At 37.4% G+C, this 24155-nt stretch overlaps 3 protein-coding genes across 4 annotated transcripts; 1 reads left to right on the top strand and 2 right to left on the bottom strand.

Annotated features, from left to right (window-relative positions):
* Nucleotides 1-5359: 5359 nt before the first annotated feature.
* Nucleotides 5360-7181, top strand: LOC105567122 (general transcription factor IIE subunit 2). Its single transcript, XM_012021700.1, has 4 exons — nucleotides 5360-5584; nucleotides 5889-6135; nucleotides 6219-6425; nucleotides 6504-7181. Exons 1-4 carry the CDS (start codon nucleotides 5523-5525, stop codon nucleotides 6816-6818), a joined length of 831 nt encoding a protein of 276 aa, XP_011877090.1. The 5' UTR covers nucleotides 5360-5522; the 3' UTR covers nucleotides 6819-7181.
* Nucleotides 7111-19567, bottom strand: LOC105567123 (ras-related and estrogen-regulated growth inhibitor). Its single transcript, XM_012021701.1, has 6 exons — nucleotides 19154-19567; nucleotides 17378-17491; nucleotides 14498-14554; nucleotides 8227-8300; nucleotides 7879-8145; nucleotides 7111-7806 (listed from the first exon to the last, which is right to left on the bottom strand). Exons 2-6 carry the CDS (start codon nucleotides 17472-17474, stop codon nucleotides 7651-7653), a joined length of 651 nt encoding a protein of 216 aa, XP_011877091.1. The 5' UTR covers nucleotides 17475-17491; nucleotides 19154-19567; the 3' UTR covers nucleotides 7111-7650.
* Nucleotides 19568-20102: 535 nt separating this feature from the next.
* On the bottom strand, nucleotides 20103-24103 carry LOC105567120. 2 transcript variants are annotated; one of them, XM_012021697.1, is made up of 8 exons: nucleotides 23590-24103; nucleotides 22891-23125; nucleotides 22593-22715; nucleotides 22060-22197; nucleotides 21691-21781; nucleotides 21329-21419; nucleotides 20867-20983; nucleotides 20103-20503 (listed from the first exon to the last, which is right to left on the bottom strand). In XM_012021697.1, exons 1-8 carry the CDS (start codon nucleotides 23858-23860, stop codon nucleotides 20337-20339), a joined length of 1233 nt encoding a protein of 410 aa, XP_011877087.1. In that variant the 5' UTR covers nucleotides 23861-24103; the 3' UTR covers nucleotides 20103-20336. The 2 variants fall into 2 exon arrangements, with proteins under 2 accessions (XP_011877087.1, XP_011877088.1); XM_012021698.1 differs by lacking the exon at nucleotides 20867-20983.
* Between the last annotated feature and the right edge of the window lie 52 nt (nucleotides 24104-24155).

The following is a 24155-nucleotide window of genomic DNA, read 5'->3' as shown; positions in this document are numbered from 1 at the left end:
TACGCGCACATTTTCACGCACTACACATTTGAGTTCGGCGTATCAAGACCGCTCAAGATTCACTTCACCAAGAGAAGAAGGAGACGCGTACGTTGTGTGTTAAGGCCACTGGCACAATCAGGCGAATCTGGATTTAGCCACACGTTACCCCATATAAAACTCGGCGTCTTTCTTGGTTCTCGTAAGCAATCCAGTGGGAAAACTAGTACCGTGTGCCGTTTGCTTTACTCAATTCGGGACGAGACGGTGTACGCAGCGGCCCACCTTACTCCTTCGAGAGCCAGCGCGCGAATGATAACACGATGTCTCGACGTCGCGGCAACGATCGGATTGACCTTGTGTACACTACGTGCGTAGCACGTTGGAAAAAACAGCGTACCGATCAATGAACCGTTGAAACTTCGTTGCGAAATATTTCAAGTATCCAGAAATTAACGTAAACGTGTTCCCTTACATTGAAGCCCGCGTTATCCGATCTCCAATAATTTAGTTAGAGAATAATCGCGTTCGCTTTAAGTACTCGTCGCATTTCGGGAAATAGCAACGTCACATGAAATTAGTTACGCGAACTGATGAGAGTTCGATAATGGTTTGTAAGAAACAATTTCGGGATGGAATAATCGCGTTTGCTTTAAGTACTCGTCGCATTTCGGGAAATAGTAACGTCACGTGAACTTAGTTACGCGGACTGATGAGAGTTCGTTAATGGTTTGTAAGAAACAATTGATGCAAAAACGATATACGGGGGCGGCTCGCGGCACTACCTGTCTGTACGAGAGCTACTGCGCGAATGATAACACGATGTCTCGACGTCGCGGCAACGGTCGGATTGACCTTGCGTACATCACGTGCGTGGCACGTTGGACAAAACATACCGAGTGTATGCCGATCAATTAACCGTAGAAACTTCGTTGCGAAATATCGAAAGTATTATAAAAGAAATTTACTAATACGGCAAATACGTTCCTTTTTGCAAGCCGATTTAATAAACGTTTCACTACCCCATTATCTTATGCGCCGTTGGAATTTGAAAACAAGTACATGCAGTTCGAAATGCACTCATAGATTCTATCGTAGATTTCACCTGATTCTGTCGTAAGGAATTGAATTTTTGGAAAACAACTCGACTTCTAAGAATGAAGTTGCTGGTTTCAAAAGTGTATAAATGTGTAAAGATTTGAGCAACTTGTACTCTACATGCTTAATCGTATTTCAACGACTAATAGTGTTTAATATTTGAAATTGTCAAAAAATAATATAATAAAATAATTATCGCCTTATATTATATTACAAATTTCTTATAAAGTACGCATAAAAGATTCCAACGTATTTAATCAGATTTCGAATCCACTCGGAAGTAATGTATGCTTCATGATATTGGAAGTAATATATTTTTCACGACACTCGTAAAAGGTATCCTTCGAGCCGTTTGTCCAGGTTCAAGTCTGTTTGAAAGCACTGCTTTTGGTTTTTCACGTCACAGAGAGTTTGAAACTATGCCAACAGATTCGAACCTACTTGTAAAATACTTGTTAATCCTATCGCTTATATAAAATGATAACACAATGACTCGCGCCGGTATTCATAATCCGTTCTGTCCTACATTTAAAACCATCTTAAGCACAGTCTTAAGATGTTATAAACCAATCACAGAGCCGTATTAACATCTTAAGACATTACTTAAGATGGTCTTGAAATAAGAACGGATTATGAGTACCGGCCTCAGGTGCCCGCGGCAGGTTGGTTCTATGTCACAAAATACGACGCGCACCGAGTGCTTTATGTCAGTTTAGCTCGTCGTCGTTGCAAAATATTTAAAATATTCTAAAAATGTTTACCGAATCGTGTTCGTTGTATCTCCAGTTAGTTCCACTATCAACTATTGAAAATTACGAAGATTAATTTTCTTTCTACGAGGAATACTTTCTTATAATTTATATACGCTCAACTTTCCTTCGATACCACGGAATATTACGCGAGTCAATTTAATGGCGAATTAAGATCCAATAAATAACCCGCAAATATAGAATTAAAATTCAATATTGCGCAATTTACCTTAAATTCATGAATGTGAAATACATATATGTATTGTCGATAGCCAATGTATCAGCTTTCTCTATAGGTTATCCGAATCAATGATTCATCTTATTTTGTGTTTTGTAATTCAGGAGGTACGTCTGTCGGTACGTCGCATTACATGTCTCGGTTAAAAATGTAATGCAACAGACATTCAATGCAAATATCAATTATCACGAATTTCAGTGAACGAATAATCTCTAACTCCGATTTTTATTTATAATTTTAACTTCTATTTTCAAAAACAAATCGTGCAAAATACTTTCCAAATAATACAAATTTAATTAAAACTAGCAACCCGATAAAATTTTATATAAAACAAGTTTTAAATATTGATATGCTTTAATAACCTTTTATATGCATTAATAATTAATTTTTACGTCATGGAATTAAAAACTCGAATTTTAGTGTACATATAAATTCCAAAATCATGTTTGCGTTTATATCGCACGCTACGATTTTGTTCTATCCATTGTGAAGAAATCAATTTCCCTAAATATTATAAAAATTATTGGAAAGTTACTTCAACAACGTATTTCAGATAATAAATAACAACGTGTTTTACATAATAAATAATTCTTGGATATACATTTTGAATTTTTATATATGCAGCTCGGGCGCATACACTCGCTCGCGTATTACAGATGTAAAATATGTATCTCTTAAAAGTTTTATAGCTTTTATATGATGTACAATGTAACAAAAGAATGGCTCAATGTCGCCTTAGTCCTGATGGAAAGAGAGTATCCGATATTACATGCACATGTAACATACATTCGCAAATACACACACACACACGTACACTTTCTCTTTGCCAAGAAATTCATAAGAATAAGGTATAACTTAGCGGAAAGCGCGCAGCGTCGCAAACAGTCTCGTCTAATATATGCGCGACGCGTCTTCGCTCGTTGCTCGGATAACTTTCTTCGTCGAGGTTTTAAGCGGTCGGACGGTCAACTTTATACGTCCGCGCTGGCGAATTATGGAAATCCTTCCTGAAAAAGTTCAAAGTGCGGCGAGACCACGCTAACGTGTCAAAAGGTGCAAGTCGTTGTTAAAGTTCGTCAAAACTTTTCAGAAAAAGCATTAATGTTTGTCCTGGCGCTATCGCGTTATCATTTTATCACGCGATTACATATTTGCGATTTAATAGCGGAGATCAGCGCCGGAAGTACTTAATATAAGTTATAAGCGCTTCCTAATTACGTAAGGAATTAATCCGCTTGCTAACAGAGAGCCATAAATCAGTAATTTACTTTTGGGACTCGAGTTGAATTTTTTTCCCCTATTAGCTGTCGGATGTAAAAATTATTAAAAGGAAACTCATATTTTTCTTCAAATGTATTGTTTTTACAGTAACAATTTTCACTAATTACTTTTTAACCGTAAAATTGTCTTTCTTTGCCTGTTGTTTCATTATGAGAATGAGACAGTTTGATCGTTGTTAAATAATATCACGCAGGTATTTTTGAACGCTGCAAACGCGAGATAATAGAAAAATGGGATTACGGGGGTCCATGTATTCCTTCGACGCAACGTTTCTCGCGATTTGATTTACTCACGGCGGCAATAATTTGCCGCTCGCAGGTGGCTGCAGTAAATTTCGCGAATTCATGTTCAAGTCGAAGGTTCCCTTGCGCTGTTCGACGCGCGAAAGTCGTAATAATCCGACTGCGGAATAGGGCGAGCCGCGCGTGCTGTATTGCTCGCAAAACGCTCGGCGTCGCGCCGGAGATGCGGAAACCGGGAACACGTCCGAGGACTACGGACCCTAGACGCGTAAAGCGTGTCCCGCGTGCGAACAAACGATCGTAAAACGCCGCTCTGGATCATTGGCCGATGATTGCAGGCGAACCGACTTGAAATTTCCTTCGTGAACGCCATCGACACGTCGCGTAAAATTCGCGCGTGCTTCATTAACCCGCAACAATTTAGTTTAGCTTCCGAGAGAAGATTGTCGATTCGTTGGCCCTCGTTTCGTTAGTTCCTCATTAATCAACACTAATCAGGAATTGCAAAATCTTTTATGATAAAGTAAACCAAATAGCCAGTTGGGTTGACTATAAGTTTCCCTTCTCAATTTTTAATCATTACTGGTGACAATAAGCAAACTCTCCTTTCGTAAACCAGATAGAGTCTACTCTTTAATTGCATATCTATATCTCGGGAAAATAGTTTTTATAAATAATTATGTATAAAATATGTCAGCACACATGTTTTCTCTCTCTTGTTTAAACTCTATATTTGTTTGTATATATAAGAAAAATTAACAAGTAGTATAGGTAGACATTGTACATATTTTATTTTGTGCCGTTAATTATATAATTATGACACAACTTTGTTATAATTTTTTACCGTTCAGTTACATATTGCAATAACTCGATTAATTTTTAAGGTAAGTGACTAAGATTTAATTTCAATATGTTATTTACGTATCCACTTGACAAACCATATCTTTTGTACACGTGATATTCGATTGCGTCTTATTTTACACATTACTTTTGTACAATTAGTTTTAAATGTTATTATTTTTTTATTGTTAATTTATTAAACAAGTGCCACTTAAGGTCGACTAAACTGATCCATAATTAAGAAGTGATTAACTATAAAAGAATAATTTTCACCTTGTCTTTTTCATAAAAAAAAACTAAGTTTGAACAAATGAGAAAATTGCTCATATGTACAAATACATAAATGTAATAATTATATATAAATCGTGTACAATTATGTTAAATAATTTAGTTTAACTTTAATTCGCAAATTTGCTTTTTCACAAAACAGCGCAAAAGTTATTTTTCTCATTACCTTTTAATTATTTTTCTTATATATGCAAATATGGACATGTATGTATAATTATACATACAAGTCTTTTTTTCCGAGTGTGTGCCCCTGAAAAAGTAACCTCTCATTTGTGAGATATGTGCGACCATTGTCAATGAAAAACCATATATGCGACTATATATGTTGTCCACAGTTTTTAATTAAAACTCATCGCAATTAAAGAGTTAAAATTAATAGATAGGCCGGCAAGAAGTTAAATCCTGCGCATTGGATGCATTTATTTCTCTGCGTATACGTACATTCGTGCGTTTTTCTACGAGTGTGCGAAGCAATAAATTTGGTAAGCGACAACGTCTGTGATTCCCGATCGTAATAAAAATTCTTTCTAAACCATAATAAAAATTGCGTATATGCAAAACGTATTCGTTTTATGCGGGAGTTAGGCGAGATGGGCGAGATGGATGCGCAGTTTCAAACCAAACGCGGCGGGCTTGCGCAGCGGCGCATTGGCGTTGCATTCAGAGCATTCAGAGTCGAGGACTGGCGAGGTAGATGCACGGCGAGAGGTTAGGTTTTGACGTGAAACGTTAGCGCGCGCCTCGATATTATAAATTATTATAAAATAACACATCGTCGCGTGGCTGTGATTAATACACGTGTCAACAATGGATCCGGCTTTACTCAGAGAGCGAGAGCTCTTCAAGAAACGTGCTCTGTCCACACCAGTGTGAGTATCCAAGTTGCTTTTCTCTACGTTGCTCTTTCATCCGTTATTATTTTTTCGCTGTACGTCACGTATTTGAGGAAAATTACGAAGGAACAATAAACATTTACACGTAGATACTTAATTTCGCGCCAGATTCTTTTGTTTCTTCGGTTAAGTCTTGTATCTATCAAGTCCGAGTACGTACATAACCTATCGTAGTAACGCAGTAGTTTGTCGTACTAGAATCGTATTTGCGGCGTGTATGCCGTGAGATTTCGACGGTTCCCGTGAAGATATAAATGTATTTCTGGTAATGTGATTGCAGGGTTGACAAAAAGAAGCAGGAGAAGGACGCGACGAAAGATGAACCGAAGAAGAAGCCGAAACCATCGTTTGTGTCTACGGGGCCGAAAGTGAATATAGCCAACTATAAGACCATGTCGAATAATAAGTTCGGCGTGATGGCGAGGATAGTAAAGCACATGAAAGCAAGGCACCATGAAGGCGATGATCATCCGTTAACATTGGAAGAGATTCTGGACGAGACAAATCAATTAGACGTTGGATTAAAGGTACCGTTCGCTATCGCATTCCTATTTTGTGTCTTTATTTGCCGTCGGAACGAGCGATTTAGTTGCCTTTCACATACTTTCAGGACAAACAGTGGCTGCTGACTGAATCTCTACCAGGAAATCCTAAGATCGAAGTAATCGACGGTAGATTTGTTTACAAGCCTCCGTACAAAATTAAAGATAAGAAATCTTTCCTGAGACTTCTGAAACAGCACGATTTGAAAGGCCTGGGCGGTATTTTATTGAAGGACATAGAGGACAGCTTACCGCATTATGATAAACATTTAAAAGTAAGCGTAAACACGCGGAGACTGATTTTTGGTTGCGATTCGTAAAATGCTAACGCTCTCGCTCTATATTTATTTCAGAATTTACAAAACGAGATATTGTATATTATGCGACCGATTGATAAGCAGAAGATAGTCTTTTATAATGACAAGACAGCTCAATTCCCCATTGATGAAGAATTCCAAAAGTTGTGGAGAGCCGTTGGGGTAGATTCTATGGATGATCAGAAGATAGACGAATATCTCGAGAAACAAGGAATCAGGTCAATGCAAGATCACGGGCTCAAGAAGCCAGTACCAATCAAACGGAAGAAACCCATTAATAGAAGGAAACAATTTAAGAAACCAAGGGACAATGAACATTTGGCAGATGTTTTGGAAACGTACGATGATTAGGAATTTCATGATTGTCGTATCGTGTTAAATAATCGTTTGTATCAAACTTACAGAATAAGTGAAATTAAAATAAAGTAAGAGTATTATTGAATTTACTTTATAAATCGTTATTATCTCAAGTGGAATTTTATGAAAGGTTTTTGGACATTTGTATCTTTTGGTGCCTGCGCAAATTACTTCTATGCAACGCTACATGTACTCCAAATGTTTGTTTGCATCATAATAACGGTAAAATGAAAATAAATTATTTATTGCTCAACGAGTATAGTTACGATTTATTTTAAGCATTATATAATAAATAAGTAAAACATTTATTGTTACTTCACGTTGTAAATACAAAATAAATATAGAATTGTGTAAGCTGCAACATTTATATAAACTATATGTGTAGATTGGTCACACTCGCAATCAGCCCTCGTTTAAATCTAAGCGACTGCTTTAATTTGGTGGAGAATAGTAAAAAAGTTACAAAATATATTACTATTTTGTGATATAAGAATATAATAGAAGTATTAGAAATTATCTTTTTCTACATTACACTTTTCCCTGAACTGAGCGTTTTTAATGCACTCTGAAGCCATAAGTTACGAATTGAGTAATTTTTCTATCGGACAAATATAAAAGTATGTACATATTCTATAGTATTTGATATGAACCTTATTCTACAGATTAAAAGCTGATATTTCCTTTGGTGCTTCTCACTTCCGCTTTCATTGATTGCATAGTAAATTATTCCCAAATTCTACTTTCTATTCTGACATTTCTTGAAAGACGTCGATCTTTCATTCTGAGAGTTTTCTTTTCTCCTCGTAATATACTTTGTAGAACAATATTAATCTTTCGGTAAGGCAGAGTCGCTTTTTCCTCGCGAATAAGCACGTGTCGCTTTACCGCCCAGCATTCTGTCCAGCAAAGATTGTTTGTTTCTTCTTCTAGCTGCGAGAACTTCTCTGCATAATTCATGGAAAGACTCCGCAACCTGTGCAACCTATAGAAGTTGTTTGACCACTTAGAAAGGCCTACAAAACACATGAATATAGCTGTTAAATATTACAATTACCTGCTCAGCCGCGGTTATTTCACTAAACCAACATTCGAAATCCTTCGCTAATATCTCTCCCTCCTCGGCGCTGACTTGTCGTAAGTGAACCATATCGGCTTTATTTCCAACAAGTGCGAGGGGCATCGCCGCCTCGGGATCAGCTACTGCGAGAGCTTCCTTTGCCTTTCTGACAAACGTAAAAGAATTTCTGTCTGTTATCGAGTAGACCAACAGCAAGCCGTCCGCCCATTGTAAAGTTTCCATTGACGGTAGCTCATCCTCGCTCTAAAAGGTTTAAGTATTATGTGAGAAATTATCTGTAGACTAGTATATAATTTATGAGGTTTTATTATATACAGAAGTTACCTTTGGACACGTATCCAAAATCTCAAAAAGAATTGGTTCCCCGTCAACTAGCACCTCGTGTTTGTATCTGGTTTCTAAAAAATAATACAAGCTCGCTCTCATTATAAATATACAATGATTATTATCTATGACATAGATACATGATTTTGCGTGAAAGTATAATAAAATCACGATTCTCTCTTTCTCTCTGTTTCCTGCAACGTCTTACAACGTATTTCTTCTCAAAAAATTGTAAAGTTTCTTTCGTTCTTTAAAAAAAAAATTGATCTGCAGTCGAGCCAATTTGATTGGAATCGTTTTTCTTCAGTTTACGCTCAATATCGTTTGTGCAATTCAATTGGCGATTTATTTGAAATTCCGCGCGAGTGCAATCATTTTATTTGAACACAAAATGAAAATTAGTTTCAGCTCGAAAATGAAAGTAAAGTAAGCGATATGAGTTACTTTTGCGCCGCTGTTTTATTCATTAATTTATACATGAAACGATGGATAGCACGTCGTATTCCTCCCTTTGTTTGTAATGTAAATTTTGATAAATATTCTCCGAACAAAATACGAATTGTTGGCAGAGTGGCTTTACGATAGTTGAAAAATATTTAAGGTGGAACAAAAGAAATCTGTACATCGTTAAGCAATTTCGCAGACTGGATTTACTTTGAGACTCTAACACAGAGCACGTGCCTCCCTGCTGTCTATTACCGCGTCTGTATTCGTGCAAAACGAAAAAGTTTTGTTCGAGTATCAACCTCGCATTAGTGCCCGTCCTGTCTAGTGTCAAATTCGTCTTCGATAAATTTAGAACGGCCGCGGACCGAGGTATGCAGAGGGAGAATATACGCAGCCTTAGAAGCGGATTACAGTTGCTGGCAATTTTTCAAACTGGCGCGCTATTCTATTATATACTTTGCCGCGCGCACGCCAGTTTTGTGAGACACGCGAGTTGATAAAAAGTCAGCGACAAACATTAACTTTACGGCAGATTATAATCTAGACTTAAGAGACCCCGGTGAAACGGTTCTTAAAATACGATACAAATGAATCTCGAAAACCAATTTGATATGAAACTAATTCGTAATGTCACATTATCTTTACGGCACTGACGAATGTGCAGAACGAGGCGTAAAACTAGCGCCACATTATGCGCGATTCGTGATTCGCAGAAATTCGTTGGGCATTCTATTATTTACTACACTATTCGTGATTTGTAATTTGTTACGCACGCGTAATTGCGCACGTCGAATCAACCAAGTTTCCCTCCGCGCTATTCACGGACATACGAATCGCGCATCACTAAATGTTTCAACGAAGATATAAAAATTTCGACAAATTTCTATCTCGAGTTAATTTTTGTAGTTATTTGTAGAAAATCTTTCCGCTAGAGTAGCTTAAAACGACTTAAAACGACGAGAAACAGCGCATTCGGCGTGCAGTTATTCTACGATACGTTAGTATCGTAAAATTTTTTCTCAACAGAACTTTCGACGACGGTTCGGCTGGTAAACAACGTTCGGTGCGCGGTGTTTTTCACCCAACGTGCGACGCACGTGATCCCGCAAGGTCGGTCGCTGCCACGGCGCTAGACCATTCACCATTGTGTTATCATTCGCTCGAGCGAAGAGGTCGTGTCGCGAGCCGCTCCGCGTATCGTCCCGTTCCACCCCAAAACGCAATCGCTTCTTACGATCAGTTTCCATCGATCCGCGTAATGTAGTTTCGCGTGGCAGTTGACTGTTTCTGGAAGGCGGTGGACGCAAAGAACAAACGCGATCGTTTTCTACAAACGGCGAGAGATCGAATAACAGATACGATACAACGCTGTAATAGAGTAATTACGCGATCCAACAATGCGGCGTATCGATCGATTACGAACGTCACGACGGCGTTTCGCATTTATTTCGAAACGTGTCGAAGTTCTTATGTATCTTTGAACCGTTTAAAGCCTACGCTACAATGATTCTCGGTTCTGTCTACAATGGTCGTAGTCGTAAGAATAATCGACTGCGATTGGTCAATTCTTATCGAGCGACTACGACTACGACCATTGTAGACAGAACCGAGAATCATTGTAGCGGAGGCTTTAATGGATTATGGTAATCATTAGTCATTAAATTGCGCGGTACTTCGGGGCGTCGGAATGAAGTTGCAGCCCTGTCGATTTTGCGGTCGATTAACGAACCGTCGTGGCGTCGCGCGCGACAACGGAACGAATTGACTTCGAGTCGAGCAGCGTCGCGACGCGTTTCGTGAAAAATTGGGTCAAGAACACACCCCCGGCTGTCTTCCCGAGCGGAGTCAAAGTGTGCCGATCGAGTCGGGACGAAATTCTAAGTGAAAGTGCGTCGACCGTGTTCCCTAAGAGGAAAGCAGGGGGGTCAATTGTGTATAATCTTACACCATAGCGAAGGTGCTAAAAGCGACTGGCTGTGTCTCTTTCTAACCGTCCCCTTCGAGAGAGACAAAGCCGCACACTTTCGGCATTTTCACTGTATCTAGGGTACAGAACTGACCCCGAGCTTATTTCAAGTGCGGCCGCGGTGCAGGAAAGTCCACCTGGTGCAGACGCGGCGAGTGCCGCGTGAAGTTGACCGCGCGTCTTACAAACTCGTCCGCCATATTCGGCTCGTCCGGCCGCTTCGCTTGGCGCAACGTCGTGTCTCCTTCGCGTCGTTCCTTTGTCAAAGTGTAACGCGGCACGAGCGACACGAAGTGTCGCGCGTGCGAGAGATACGTCGACGAACGTCGGGAGTGCCGTGCAAAGTTTCGCGCGAGTGTGCCGTGTCGCGACGAGTGTCGCGCGCGACAATACCCTAACCGTGTTTTCGGGGAACGAGTCGCAATTCGGGGGGGCGTCGCGTGTTCCGCGCGATCGTCCTTAACAATCGCGACTCCGTGTTTCGCAAGTGAGTGAGTGTGTGGCTGCCACGAGGACGGACGCGAGAGGAGGAGCAGGCCTGGGGCGGCGTCGGGCGTCGGCGGAGCAACCGTGGGTGAGTAACTTAATAATACATTCCTAGTTGTCGGTCGGCGTCGAAACAATGGGTTTGTTTTCTGTTCCTGCACTGGTGAACTAGTGCAGTAAGCTAGAATGAGAAAAAATATGCTTGTCTTACTCCAATTTATTGCACTAGTTCACTAGTGTAGGAACAGAAAACAAGCCTAATGTCGCGTCGGCATCGAAACCGTGTCGCGTTGACTACGTTTACGCGGCACCCGTGTCGGACCACGGATTGGGATTGAGATCAGCTTGCAATGTGACCAATTAGAATGCAAAAGTAATATGCCTCGGTGGTCGAATTGGCCGGGACGCCCGCCTAGAGAGAAGGGAGGTCCAGGCTCAAACCCCGGCTGAGGTAATAGTTTTCGCAATAGATTTTCTGTTTTATTAAAATTGCCGGATACGGCCGACAAAAATCACGGATGTTGTCGGAGCCAAAGTCGCTAAACTTGAGATTAGTAAATTTTTTACTCTGGCTGGTCAAATTTCAATCTGATCTGAATCTCAATCCGTGGTCGGGCTTGAAGCTATGCGCGATTCGCAATATTTTGAACGTACGTTATTGCTTACCGCGCTATTCGTCATTCGCAGTTTATCATTCGTAGTTTGTCGTTTGCCGTTTCGTTCGTGTCAACTTGGACAACTCCTTAACTTTTACCTTGCATCATAAGTCTACAATTAGTCAAGTATCAATATTAGTCAAAGAAGCGCTATTTTAGTAAAAAAAAACCGCTCGGCTAGCGAATCGCTGCGAATTGCGTACGGCGAATCGGCCAGTTTTTCCTTCGCACTATTCACGAATGTACGAATCGCGAATGGCGCTATATTCAACATCGAGAGTTGTACATTAAAATTCTTTTCAATTGATCTGGTTACTTGTTATTACCTAGTAAACGCCAACGGTTACAAACATGAATATTGTAATTTTCTACTTAATAATGCGATAACATGAGCTATGTTACAATTATATTGCTGAGTGGGGAAATTATAATATTAATGTTGTGTAATTGTTAGTTGGAATTTGGGGTAATTGAAAAGTGGATAATTAATCATTAATTGACTGAGAAAATTGTTACTAACTTCCTAATAAAATATAACTATTACTTTATTAACTGTAATTACAGTTAATAAATGTGTCAGCAACTTATTAATTAGTACCAGCTAATTTATTTTCGCGATAGTTGTACGATATATTCCACGCAAGCGTCAATACGTGACACGTATTATTTGTTGTGTTATGCAAATGTGTCTTAAACTCAATCCTAAGTGAGCGAGCGAGCAGAAACAAACACGAATGATCAACCGCAATGAGTTCGAATGGCAGCTCTACAGGACAGCGACACTGTTTGCATTCATTGAAGCGGATTGTTTATTCATGTTTATTCGCGCTCGCTCTTGCTCTGAATTCAGCTTTAAATATATATTTTACGTGTTTAGAATTTATAACGAATATTAATATGAAAATTGTCTCCTTTCTCGAACTTTTGAAAAACACTCGCGCACGAAAGTAATTCTTCTCAGAGATCACAGTCGTTTCGATAAATACTTTTATTAAAAAAATGCTTCAATTTAAAAGAACAAACGAGAGATCCGATGTATACGGTAATTATTTCAGAAATGTTAATTATTTCGCCGCTATAACTTGAACATATTTATGTTTTCCAGATCAAAGTTCGTAACTCCGCTGCTGCACATCGTATCTATGTGAGTCAATTCATTCTCTTAATTTCAGATAATGACTCTGTGAAATTAATTTCGAAATCAGCATGAACATATGTATTCAAATGGAATATGTCGGACAGAAAGTGGAAGACTGAAAAGACTTTTCCACAAATCCTTTCTCCAATTTCATAGATTCATTATCTTAAAATAAATGGGCTCGGACACATCAGGCAAAGAGGACAAAAGCGATGGAAAAAATATTTTGCGAAACAGCAAAAACTCAAAAGTAACAAATAATAAATAATGAATAGCGATTTGTTTGGTAGAGAAATTATGTCGAGTTTTGATAGAAACATTTTCACGTGATATATTTTTTACCGAACACGTTACGTATAGATATTTAATAAACGCGTTAATTTTTTAGTGACTTGACTCGAGACATTCGGCAATACGGATCGACGTCTTTTCTGACGTGATTTTGTCACTATATCGTAATAGACGTTTTATTTACGCCGATTTATTTAGACTCGCTTTATCCACCTATTTACCCAGACAGCACCCAATATTTGTAAAACGTGTAAAAATGTTTTGCAAATATTTTACAAGTAAATAGATAAGGTTTGAATGTGTTAAACACAACTTCAAAGACCGTGACAGAGTGTTAGTGTCTAAAAAAATTTGGTTATAAATTTATTACGGAAAAGCCTGGCTGATATTTTTCGCAATAAATTTATGATAAAATTATTTAGATACTGACATCCTGTTACGTCTCTTAGCCCTCTTATTCCTTCGAATATTTTATAAATTTTGTGTGCTGTTTGGGCAGTGATGCAACAATTTGGCGCGTATACATATGGAGAGTCACGATGCAACGCGGCCGAGTTAGTTGGTATTAAGTCACTAACAGAAACCGCGAACAGAAATATTAGCGTACCGGTTTAAGTCCAATAAATCGACAGTTATACCAACACGATACGATACGCATCGGAACGGTATTCGCGGCGGTACTGGTAACTGCGTATCGACATGCAGTCATTAGATGTGCGCTAAACGTATGTTTCCACCTCAATTATGGTGATGATGCACGTGGCCGCGGAAGGGAGAAAATGGATAACAGAACGGCGAGAGACAATAAAATACTAGCGAGAGAAAATGTCTCGCAGCGTATCGTGCGATTTTTCAACGGCGGTCAGTTTTCACGCGAACGATCATTTCGTTTAATTCTCAGCCGCGCGCACGGTCCCAATTAATCTTTAAATATCGACAATCGTTAGGTGTACGTTAAACGTATGTTTCCACCTCAATTATCATGATGAAGCCACGAGGCCGCGCGGACGAGAGAAAATAGAAAACAGAACGGTGAGAGACGACGGTATGTCAGAGAGAGAGAACGTCTCTCGCGGAATAATATCGTGTAATATTCGAATGGCGTTTCAGGTTTCGCGCGAATAATTGTTTCGCTTCTCAGCCGCGAGCACGGTCTCGATTAATCTTTAATTTAAATGCGATTTTCAAGCCGTCTCGGGATACCGGACGCTTCCAAATGTCCCACCCGATAGACTTTCGAGACTCGTTTCAAGTAACTATAAATACGGGCCCCAAGACCTTTCTCACCTGATTGATGATCGTATTCCCCGATGTATCTCCTCGTCAGAAATCTCACTGTCAATGCTGAAACATAATGGAAATATGTACTGCTCGCGTATATAGTTGAAGCGTGACATAATTATGTTGTACGCGGTGTAATTGAGTTGGCAAACTATAATGACAGGCCACTCGCGCAACGTCGCGCCTTGGATTCGTATGCGTCGTGGCGATCTACATATCGTCCGTTTGTTACAGTCGCATCTATTTGTGCGAGAGAAAATCAACGAGCGAAAATACTGTCTCCCGGTGTTCGTACTCGTTGCGCTCTACAAACCATATTTAATATCTAATCGCATGTGGCCAAAAACAAAATTAGAAAACTAAAAATTAATAATAGAATCAATATAACTGGCCCGTGTGCAACTATTTCTATCTGCGCACTTTATAAGTGCGAATCAAAGGACGGTAGAAAATCTCTGAAACCTGGGAAAGAAAATGATGAAATGAAAAATGATGAAGCGACGAGAGAGAATTGCATTAATTATAAAATCGTATTTATACACTGCGTACATTTATAAAATATCTATACGTTGTCTAGTTTTTTTTTATTTAACACAATCATCTGCTACTTGAATGTAAATTGACTCGTACAACTGTTTTCACGTAGGAATTTAATCGGTTAATATTTTATCGTTACGCAAAATATTTTCTCATTGCTTCAATATTGAACATAACAGTTTTCAGTTCTGAAGTATTTTGCGCTGTGTGGATTTGATAAATAGAAACACATATCTAGACGAAACGCTTACTGTTGCCACGGCACTTAATCTTCGGCGCGCTATTGAAGCGATGTCCGTTCGATTAGTCTCAATGTTTTGCGTGAAAGTGATGAAAACAGGCTGATCTCGCGCTGACACGCGCGATCTTCTCGATATGATATTACAACTGAACATATTGCGATTCGATCGGGAGAAATGAGAGCTACAACCTAGTGACACGCTTCGAGGTGTTCCGCACTTTATTTTTATCGCGAACTCGAATCTACCACGGCGCCACAAAACCTTGCGCAATGCATTAACGCCACCGTAGCTTATTTCATTTTTAACACGTGGACACGCTTTCTTTTTGAATACGAACCGCCAGTTTGCATCGGTTATCCGAGTAAAGCTGGCAATTAATCCGAGTCTGACTTTTTTAACTGTAACGTTTCCGCAAAATTAATAAATCGATATGAATTGGAGAATGAGGATAAAAAGAATTAGAATTTCGAGCCAAATTAACTTAGCACAATCAATTTATTAGTTTGTAAATGGATTCGTGCAAATTCGAAATTAACGAATGTACAAAAATTCCATGAATATAGATATTAAAACTTGTATAGGATGTATCTCTGATATATTGTATATGTATATGTACAATATATTGTCTAAAATATAGGTCAGTTTTTTGATCGACACAGATGCGTGGATGTTTCGAAGGCCAACAAATTTATTAGCGATTGGTTTATTTACGTTCGAAATCTGTGGACCAAGATCATTGAAATGCCGCTTCGTTTCTCCTCGATTTAATCTCGCTGTCAGTAAGAGAGTTTAGAGTTGAAATTCTCAGACACATCGGATTTTCTTAATAAATCTCGCGTTACAAAAATAAAATGGGGATTAAACTTAGAAAATCAAAACAGTATCTCTTAATAATTAAAAAAAACTGATAAATACCGTGATAAAAGAAAGAGAAATGTAAAAGATTTTCGCGTGAAAAGAATTTAAAGTACAATCTGCGAAATTAGAACAATACTTTTTTAAATTATATATTCGCGCTTGCATATCATCTATGCATGATTATTATATTCTTTATTTACACTGTATAAAAAGCTATCGGAAGAAACATCTTCTACACACTATTACGGTAGATCTTTTAGATGTTTGCGTTTGCTTGAAATGTAGAAGAAATAATATTTTCCCGATAGGAAGTTTCGATCGTAGAGAAATGTTATGGAAAGCACAACGACTCGTGATGATCCAAGGCGGATTTTGAAGTAAAACTTTATAAATAGCAGCCACGTATTTTGCGGCCAACAGAAAAGACGCACAGTTCTGGCGAGGACGGACCAATTATTTATTCACCTATGCCTTTACACTTGCCATTACCAAAAATACACGCGGTTAGCTACTCTCAGGGTCCTCAACATGTCTTATGTATGCATCTTTATCGCGCGAAACGTGATTTGTGCTATATTTGCACTTGAATTTAGAGTGTCGGCCATTTACTGCAAGATTATTTCTTTCTCAAGATACGTCTACTTTTATTCTCACTTTCTTTTCTTCGCGACTTTCGTGTAATAACGTATGAAACATCTTTGTCCTTTATTATACTTCAAGATCTCTTAATTTATATATAGATTTATAACCGCAACTGTGTTAAGTATCGGCCATTCTTCTCTATTTATGTTTGCATTAATGAGAATTAAAATTGAACGTAGTTGCGCGAAAGTATTTTTAAAAATCTATTAAAATACTTAATGATTGACGTAATCAACTTTTCTATTAATAATCGAAGCTAGAAAACGTCTGGAAATTTTACTACGATTAAAATGTAAAGAGAAATTATAAGAAACTGCAAACATAATTTTTTGTATAGAAATTTCGTGTTCTTTGTGAAAATATTCTTATTATTAATTTGACTATTCTACAAGAAACAGCATTTCGCTTCTTGATATGCAGTGATTGCATTCTTGATGTATGAGAAAGATGTTTCGTGGAAATTTTATCGTTTTTTCGTCCCGTTAATTAAATTTAGTTTCATCTTTACTTTTATTGCATTAATATTAATATTTGCACTAATATGGAAAGTTCAGTTACATTTTATTATGGCTTTATTATGGGAATTTATCAAAATACATTTACTTACCGCTTTTGCCAACTCCTGGTGCTCCTATCACAGCTACTTTAACTTCGCACAGCGAACTCTTCTTTCTTCTGATGCCTCTAATTGCATTTGACGTCATACTATAAGCATTTGTCACTGCAAATAATAAAACAGTTAAGATTATATCATACGAAAACGTCTAATAAACATCTTAAAGAATTTGCAAGTGCATTATTATCAATTTCAAAATTTATATGCGCTTGTATTAAAAGAATAATTATCCCTTGAAAGAAAATAATAATTGTTAAATTATTTCTCTGTCGAGAAAAATTACCACAAAATACGAAAATAATTTACTTTACTAAAACGACAAATATCACGCTTTTATAAAACATATTTATTATGAATAATTATGAATATTATTAACTTATTATTAATAAGTTACTTATTATTAATTATAAATAATAATTATTAATTGTTATTTTCTCTCACCCTTTCTCTCCCTCTCTCTCTCTCTCTCTCTCTCTCTCTCTCTCTCTCTCTCTCTCTGTTAATGTTATTATTATTGTAAATTTTAAAATTGATATGCACTTGCATTCAAAGAATAATTGCATTTGAAAGAAAATAATTATTCGCGTGGTTTGCATTTATTTTGTTGCGAGATTAGTATTGTTGTTTTTTGGATTACCGGACCGCGAGTTATTTACCAGGTGTTTCACTTCCTCTAGTGCGCAATAAAAAAAAAAGCGAAAATTTTCACGGCACTTCGTGGCATCCGCCGCTTGTTTCTCTTTGGGCGCGTGTTTGAATAAGTCGTGCTACACTTCGAAAGAAGGGAGCGGCAAGAGCGCCTGTCTAGAAACGAGAGAAAGTGAGACAAAGCGAGGAGCGGATAAGAAGAGAAGGCAAGATGTGACGGGTACATTAATAGAACGGTTTGCACACACATGTTCCGTGGAATCTCGGGAATTTCTTCCACTGTCTAACAATGTGCCGGGGTTACGAATACCAGGCGCGATGGGGACGATAATGCGGTTTATTACGAAATTTCCATGTAATCTCGCGCGTGATGGCGTAGATTCAATGTCGCTTCTAATCGGCTTCATTAAAGTCCACGGCGACTTTGTCGACTTTAATCGTAACATATCTTTAATTTACCGGTAACACCGATCGGCAAACAGTAAATATCTCCGAATGGCCGCATACGGCAACCGGTGCAAATCCTCTCCTCTTAATTTCTAAAGCGTTAGAATATGCACCGACTGTACTTAACATACTTTTCCTAAATGAATATAGTACATGTTAATGGGCCTTGAAACATTTTATCGTATAACAAAGTAGCTGCGATCGTGTAGCGCAGATATAAATAGGTATCGTAAAAATATGCAAATGAATATACCCAATGTAAGTAGACAACATTTAACACAAGTATATAAACTTTTTGCCGAGAGATATTTTCTTCCTCTCCTCGCATAAGTGAAGAACATTTTTTTCCCATCTGTTTTAATATTTCATAATTTTACGGTATTACTTAACAGCGTGAAAAAAAGAACTACATACATTTAACGATAAAACTATAAAATGTATAAAATGCAATTAAATTATTTTTTTTAAACTCTACTCTCAATCTATTATACATTAAGCTCTATGCTCTCTGGTTTCATATAAAATATGCATGATTATTAATATATGATGATTTCGATACATGATGAACTTTTTCATCGATGACAGATAGAAATGCAATATCGATCATTTTATGTCAGTCTATCAGCAGATATTCGATGTAACTGTACATATTTTAAGTACTCTGGGACTTACCGGGTTTCAGCTAAAATACACTCCGCAACAACACCGTTACACTATTGTTTTATTGTTCCGCTTTACACGCTGTATCAGTTTATACCGCGATCGAACTGTTCGTCGAATAACGACAGGAATGCATAGCTCCAATTTGAATGTGAAGTATAGAACGTTTCGCGGAATTATCTATTAATTTTGCGGGCTAAACTCGAAAGAACGTACGCGCGCGGTGCAGACTTTGGCCCATTGACGACAGGGCATAGCAAATCTGTTTGGCGGATCGCGCGATTGAATCATAAGGCGACGGCGGAAGGTAGATCGGCCGATGGTCGCGCGTCCGTCACGTGAACGGCAACAGCCTGGTACGAATTCGTGAACCGCCGCGGCTCTTGGTCTCAGCGCGACTGTCTCGCCCCATTCTCTTCTGGCGGCTCGCGAGGCCCGCCGGTTCCCTTATTGCTCTTAAGCCGCATGTACACGCGGTACCCGCTTCCGGTACAGATGTGCGCGCAGACGAAGGTCGAGATTCGAAACGGCCGATGTCCCTCCGAGCCTCGCGTACCGTGCCGTCTTCTCGTCAAGATAAAATTGGCGTGGACGTACGCGACGGGATGGGAAGTCGGGGTGTAACCAATGTTTCTTAGAAACGCGGAAACTTGGCCAAGTGCTGATTGAATCACGATTAGTAGACGATTGTAAAAGTCATTACATTAAATCACTTTTAATGAACCTTACATAACTGCAGCAACCAATCCAGTAATTATACAATATTTTTAACAACACGTTAGTTCTCTTCTTACAAGAATTTACGTCATTTAACACTATAGATACCAATTTTTGTATGTTTACAAGGTGCTAAAAAGTACATTTTTTTTTACGCAAGATTATATATTTGATAAAACCATTAGATGCGTGTGCGTGTGTGGATGCATTCGCAGAATGAATAATGCAATATATAACTTAATAAATATTTATATTTTATTATATTATTAAGCACAGAAATGAAGAAGAGAAGTAAATCGGACAAATTTATTTCCAACCTTTGTAAAATAACAAAAAGATATGCCAATGGAAGTAATCGTTGCTATGCAAAATTTGATGGTACAATACTGTCGTCGATTAACAATTCACTATGACTTTAAATAATCTCCACTGTTGAGGTAAAAACATAGGTCTCTGCGTTTATCGACAGCCCTGCACTTTACTGCTGCAGATACAATTCGCTCGTTTCAGGGAGCCACATGTTGGTGGACTTGAAAATTTCTTCCTTTCCGACTTTGTCCACTTGCTCTCGGTGTCGTCTCGATGCCTCTGGGCAACCGCCAAATAACCAGTTCACCACTCGCAGCAGAACTGGTTTGACCCGATCTGAATAATGATACAATTAATTTTCAAAGTTTTCTCAGCATTAAATTGCATTCACTTGCTATAATAATTATTATAAGTGATTATAATTACTTTTTTAATAAACGTTCCCGATAAGCTTTTACATTTTAATGTTGTAATTAAACGTATCATTTTTTAGAAAGTTTAAATTATACACGAATATAAGAATACATTAAAAGTTTATTAATATCTTTCAGAGTTAAAAATATATATATTACAATTAATTGTTTTTTTGGAACTGGAAAGTAAGGAAAGAATTAAATTTGTTTCAAAGCATTGCAAATCAAATATTTTCGCGTGATAACCCGAGAATAGATTGTTATTTTTCATTTTATTATTACGTACCCTTTGTAATCAATGAAATTTCATAACATTTTTGAGTAAGATTCTTTGTATCGTGAAGAAATCGTCGGTTTTCTTTCCGACGCTCGTCACGTAACTCTCGCTTTGTGAATAATTTTTCTGTACATGATAAATTGTTAATCTATTTCTATTATATAACACACGCGCAAAATAGTGTAAATTACCCACGGGGGAAACCGCTGAGGGCATTATAGTGTACACATTTGCGGCATTACTGGGCATTACTAGGCATTACTAGGCATTTTTTGGGCATTAGCTTGGCCGTTAGGCCTTGCTGAGGCATTAAAAAGATAAAAAAAGATAAAATAAGATGAAATAAGGTGAAAGAAGCTAAAATAAGATAAAACAAGATAATTAAGAATAAAATAAGATAATAAGACAAAGTAATGCCCACTGGGCATTGGTGTACATAATTTTGGTCAGCGGTTTCCCCCTCGAAATTACCATAATGTGGATCCATTGGCTTGTTTATAATTCTTGTCGCGCAATCTTTACTCAATTGGTGTTGGGGAGCAATTGAATCTTCCTTATGCTTCTAAAAAATAGATAGTCTTTTAATATATTAGATTACCGATTATAGAATATAAAATATTATTTCAATTTTAAAAAATCATAGAATAAGGTAATCAGTTTGAAAATAATATAATTATATTTTATAATTTCTGTTGATATTGTATGACAGTTTACAATTTTAGTTTTTTTTGTCTAATAACATAAAAGTAATATGTATAATAGATATTTATACAATATTATATATTGCATTATGACATAATGTAACGATTCCATGCCCATACACACATACATACCATATATCTAAAATTTTGTTTAGTCTGCAATTCTATATCAGTATCAATGTTGCTTACGTCTTCTTGTTTTGGAGATGCAGTCTTGAATTTTCTAAAACATAATAACACTTTAAAAAATTTTCTTTTTTATAAAGTTCTTGTTTACTTTTGTGCAGTTATCATCATCATGCACTGATTGTTATTTATTTGTTTGAGGAAAAACATTTTATAAATCGAAAACTTCCCCGCCATTAGTAACTTATTACTAATATAACTATATTCTTGGTAATCACTGTTTTCGTACATCGGTTTATATTTGATATCATTTTTTTATCAATAATTTCTGAAACCGCGCCGGAATCTGTTTTCTTGTTCCAAGAATTTTCTTACCGCAAATGAGTCTTATTTCGTAAGTTATCCGCCGACACATACGTCGTGATTTTCATTTCTGGACAAGTATTTTGTGGAATTTCCGCATTGTCTTTCTCGCATTTTTCATCGATTATCGATATTTGCTGTGGGCTGGTGCTATAAGTATTGATATATTTTTATCCTTGTTGCACATTATACATTCCGTAATAACGATTGTACTGCATTCTTGCATAAAAATATAGGTATATTCAATACGGAAGATACGTGCTACCACAAATGCACGCTTGAGCATTTGCACTTTTTATGTATTAACTAATATTATTGGTATTAACAAATAATATTAACGAATATTATTTAACTAAATGACACTTTGAAGGTGTCCAAAACATGGACACAAAAGATGAAATAGTGATTTGGCGATACTTGTTAAAAATATGTAAATTTTTTACGCAAAATTAAACGATTCAATACGTCTCGGCGAAAGCCTGATGATGGTATACATAATTACATAAGTTAATATAAAACCATCATATTTGATATGACATACGTACATGGTTGACACTACCACTGCATCAGATTCCGGCAATACATTGTTATCCGCATCTCGATGATGATTGTGTCGATGACGTTTTCCATCGTTGTGCCCTGTGCGATATTTCTTACTTTTGTGTTTTCTACAAAGTGCTTACATATTATTCAAGTACACATTAATCTCGCGGTCAGTTAATATTTGCATAATAAAGCACAAATAAAGCCGTATTTCTTGTACAGGCTATGCTTTCACAAGTTACTAGACGATTTAGTTCGTAAATAGAAGGGATAAAGTATCTACGTGAAAGTATAACTGACCTTATTGATTTATCGATACCGTTGTCGAAGTTCGTTTTGTTACCATATATTTGTCCATGATCCTTTGTATCTTCTTCGTACACTTTTCGATATAGTTCTTGTATTCTTAGCTCTTCGTTTTGAACGGTTTCGTTTCTCGCTTTTATCTTTTCACGATCAGTTCCATTTGTATTTAAGGCAAACTTCAATCCGTTTGCAACAGTATCTATCAAGATGCAACACGCTCTCCGAGCATCTAAAATATATATATAATTTATTTATGTATTAGAATTTGAATTTAGTATCTACATCAACTCAGTGCAATCCATTTTATTATTTTCTCCTTGTAACTTAATAAATAAGGAAAAACTTAGAAGTAATTGTGAGAGTTCTAAAAACTTAGATTTTTTTTACTTAAAATTAAATATATTAAAATACTTGAAGTAGATATTATTATACCACCATTAAAACTATAAACAATCTCTAGTATTTTAACAATAAATTTACGGTTAGAAAATTATTTCTATAATACGGTTACATTAAATTTTAATTACGTCTAAAAAGTCTATTAAAAATTACAAACAATAAACAAAATAAAAGAGAATAAAAAGGTTCGTTCTCTCTCTCTCTCTCTCTCTCTCTCTCTCTCTCTCTCTCTCTCTCTCTCTCTCTCTCTCTCTCTCTCTCCTCTCACTTGACATTTTTCCTTTTCCTACTTACATGAACGTGACTTGGGCACGTAATACAAAACGACGCCACACAACATTAACGCGATTAACGAGAGTTGCTTCAGGTAGATGATCCACTCAAGCACGCAGAATTTCTCGTCAAAATAAGCTGATGAGCAAAGAAGGAAGTCATTTGGCTGACGAGAGTGAGAGAGAGGACATAACTTTCTCTTACCGTGTCCATTCCGCGATTTGGCGCACACGCACTGCGTAGCAAACGCGACGATGAGGATTACAGATTTCACAGTAGATGTTAGATGCATTTGCCCAAGTGTTACTTTACATTATTATATTGCAATCGTTAATCAAAATGTTGCAAAGGAATGGGAAAAGGAAGAAAGAATTGTTGAGTGACAGACACGTTCTGAAGCGATGTCCGTTACAACGTAAGAGGCAATTTCACTTCGTTTCAAGCATTTCCAGTTACGCGTCCAGCTTACGCCTTTAATTATGTTTGATGATCGCAACAGCTAATATGGCGTTAAGGCAATTACGCCAATAGTTATATCACGCGTATTTATACGCGGATTTTCACTTCGTAATTATACATCAGACGCG

Source organism: Vollenhovia emeryi, unplaced genomic scaffold, assembly GCF_000949405.1.
Source record: "Vollenhovia emeryi isolate VEMERY1.0 unplaced genomic scaffold, V.emery_V1.0 DF939140.1, whole genome shotgun sequence".
In the NCBI taxonomy this organism is placed as follows: domain Eukaryota; kingdom Metazoa; phylum Arthropoda; class Insecta; order Hymenoptera; family Formicidae; genus Vollenhovia; species Vollenhovia emeryi.
The sequence above is the reverse complement of the archived record's forward strand: the minus strand, read 5'-3'. Positions and strand labels throughout refer to the sequence as shown.

Coding starts and splice junctions, on each gene's coding strand:
- LOC105567123 (XM_012021701.1), bottom strand. CDS start 17,474: ATGACGTCAAATGCAATTAGAGGCATCAGAAGAAAGAAGAGTTCGCTG. Junction 8,146..8,226: donor TTTTGGATACGTGTCCAAAG/GTAACTTCTGTA, acceptor TAAACCTTTTAG/AGCGAGGATGAGCTACCGTC. Junction 7,807..7,878: donor AAATAACCGCGGCTGAGCAG/GTAATTGTAATA, acceptor CAACTTCTATAG/GTTGCACAGGTTGCGGAGTC.
- LOC105567120 (XM_012021697.1), bottom strand. CDS start 23,860: ATGCATCTAACATCTACTGTGAAATCTGTAATCCTCATCGTCGCGTTT. Junction 22,716..22,890: donor GGTATCGATAAATCAATAAG/GTCAGTTATACT, acceptor AGCACTTTGTAG/AAAACACAAAAGTAAGAAAT. Junction 21,782..22,059: donor CGAAATAAGACTCATTTGCG/GTAAGAAAATTC, acceptor ATTATGTTTTAG/AAAATTCAAGACTGCATCTC.
- LOC105567122 (XM_012021700.1), top strand. CDS start 5,523: ATGGATCCGGCTTTACTCAGAGAGCGAGAGCTCTTCAAGAAACGTGCT. Junction 5,585..5,888: donor CGTGCTCTGTCCACACCAGT/GTGAGTATCCAA, acceptor ATGTGATTGCAG/GGTTGACAAAAAGAAGCAGG. Junction 6,426..6,503: donor ATTATGATAAACATTTAAAA/GTAAGCGTAAAC, acceptor TATTTATTTCAG/AATTTACAAAACGAGATATT.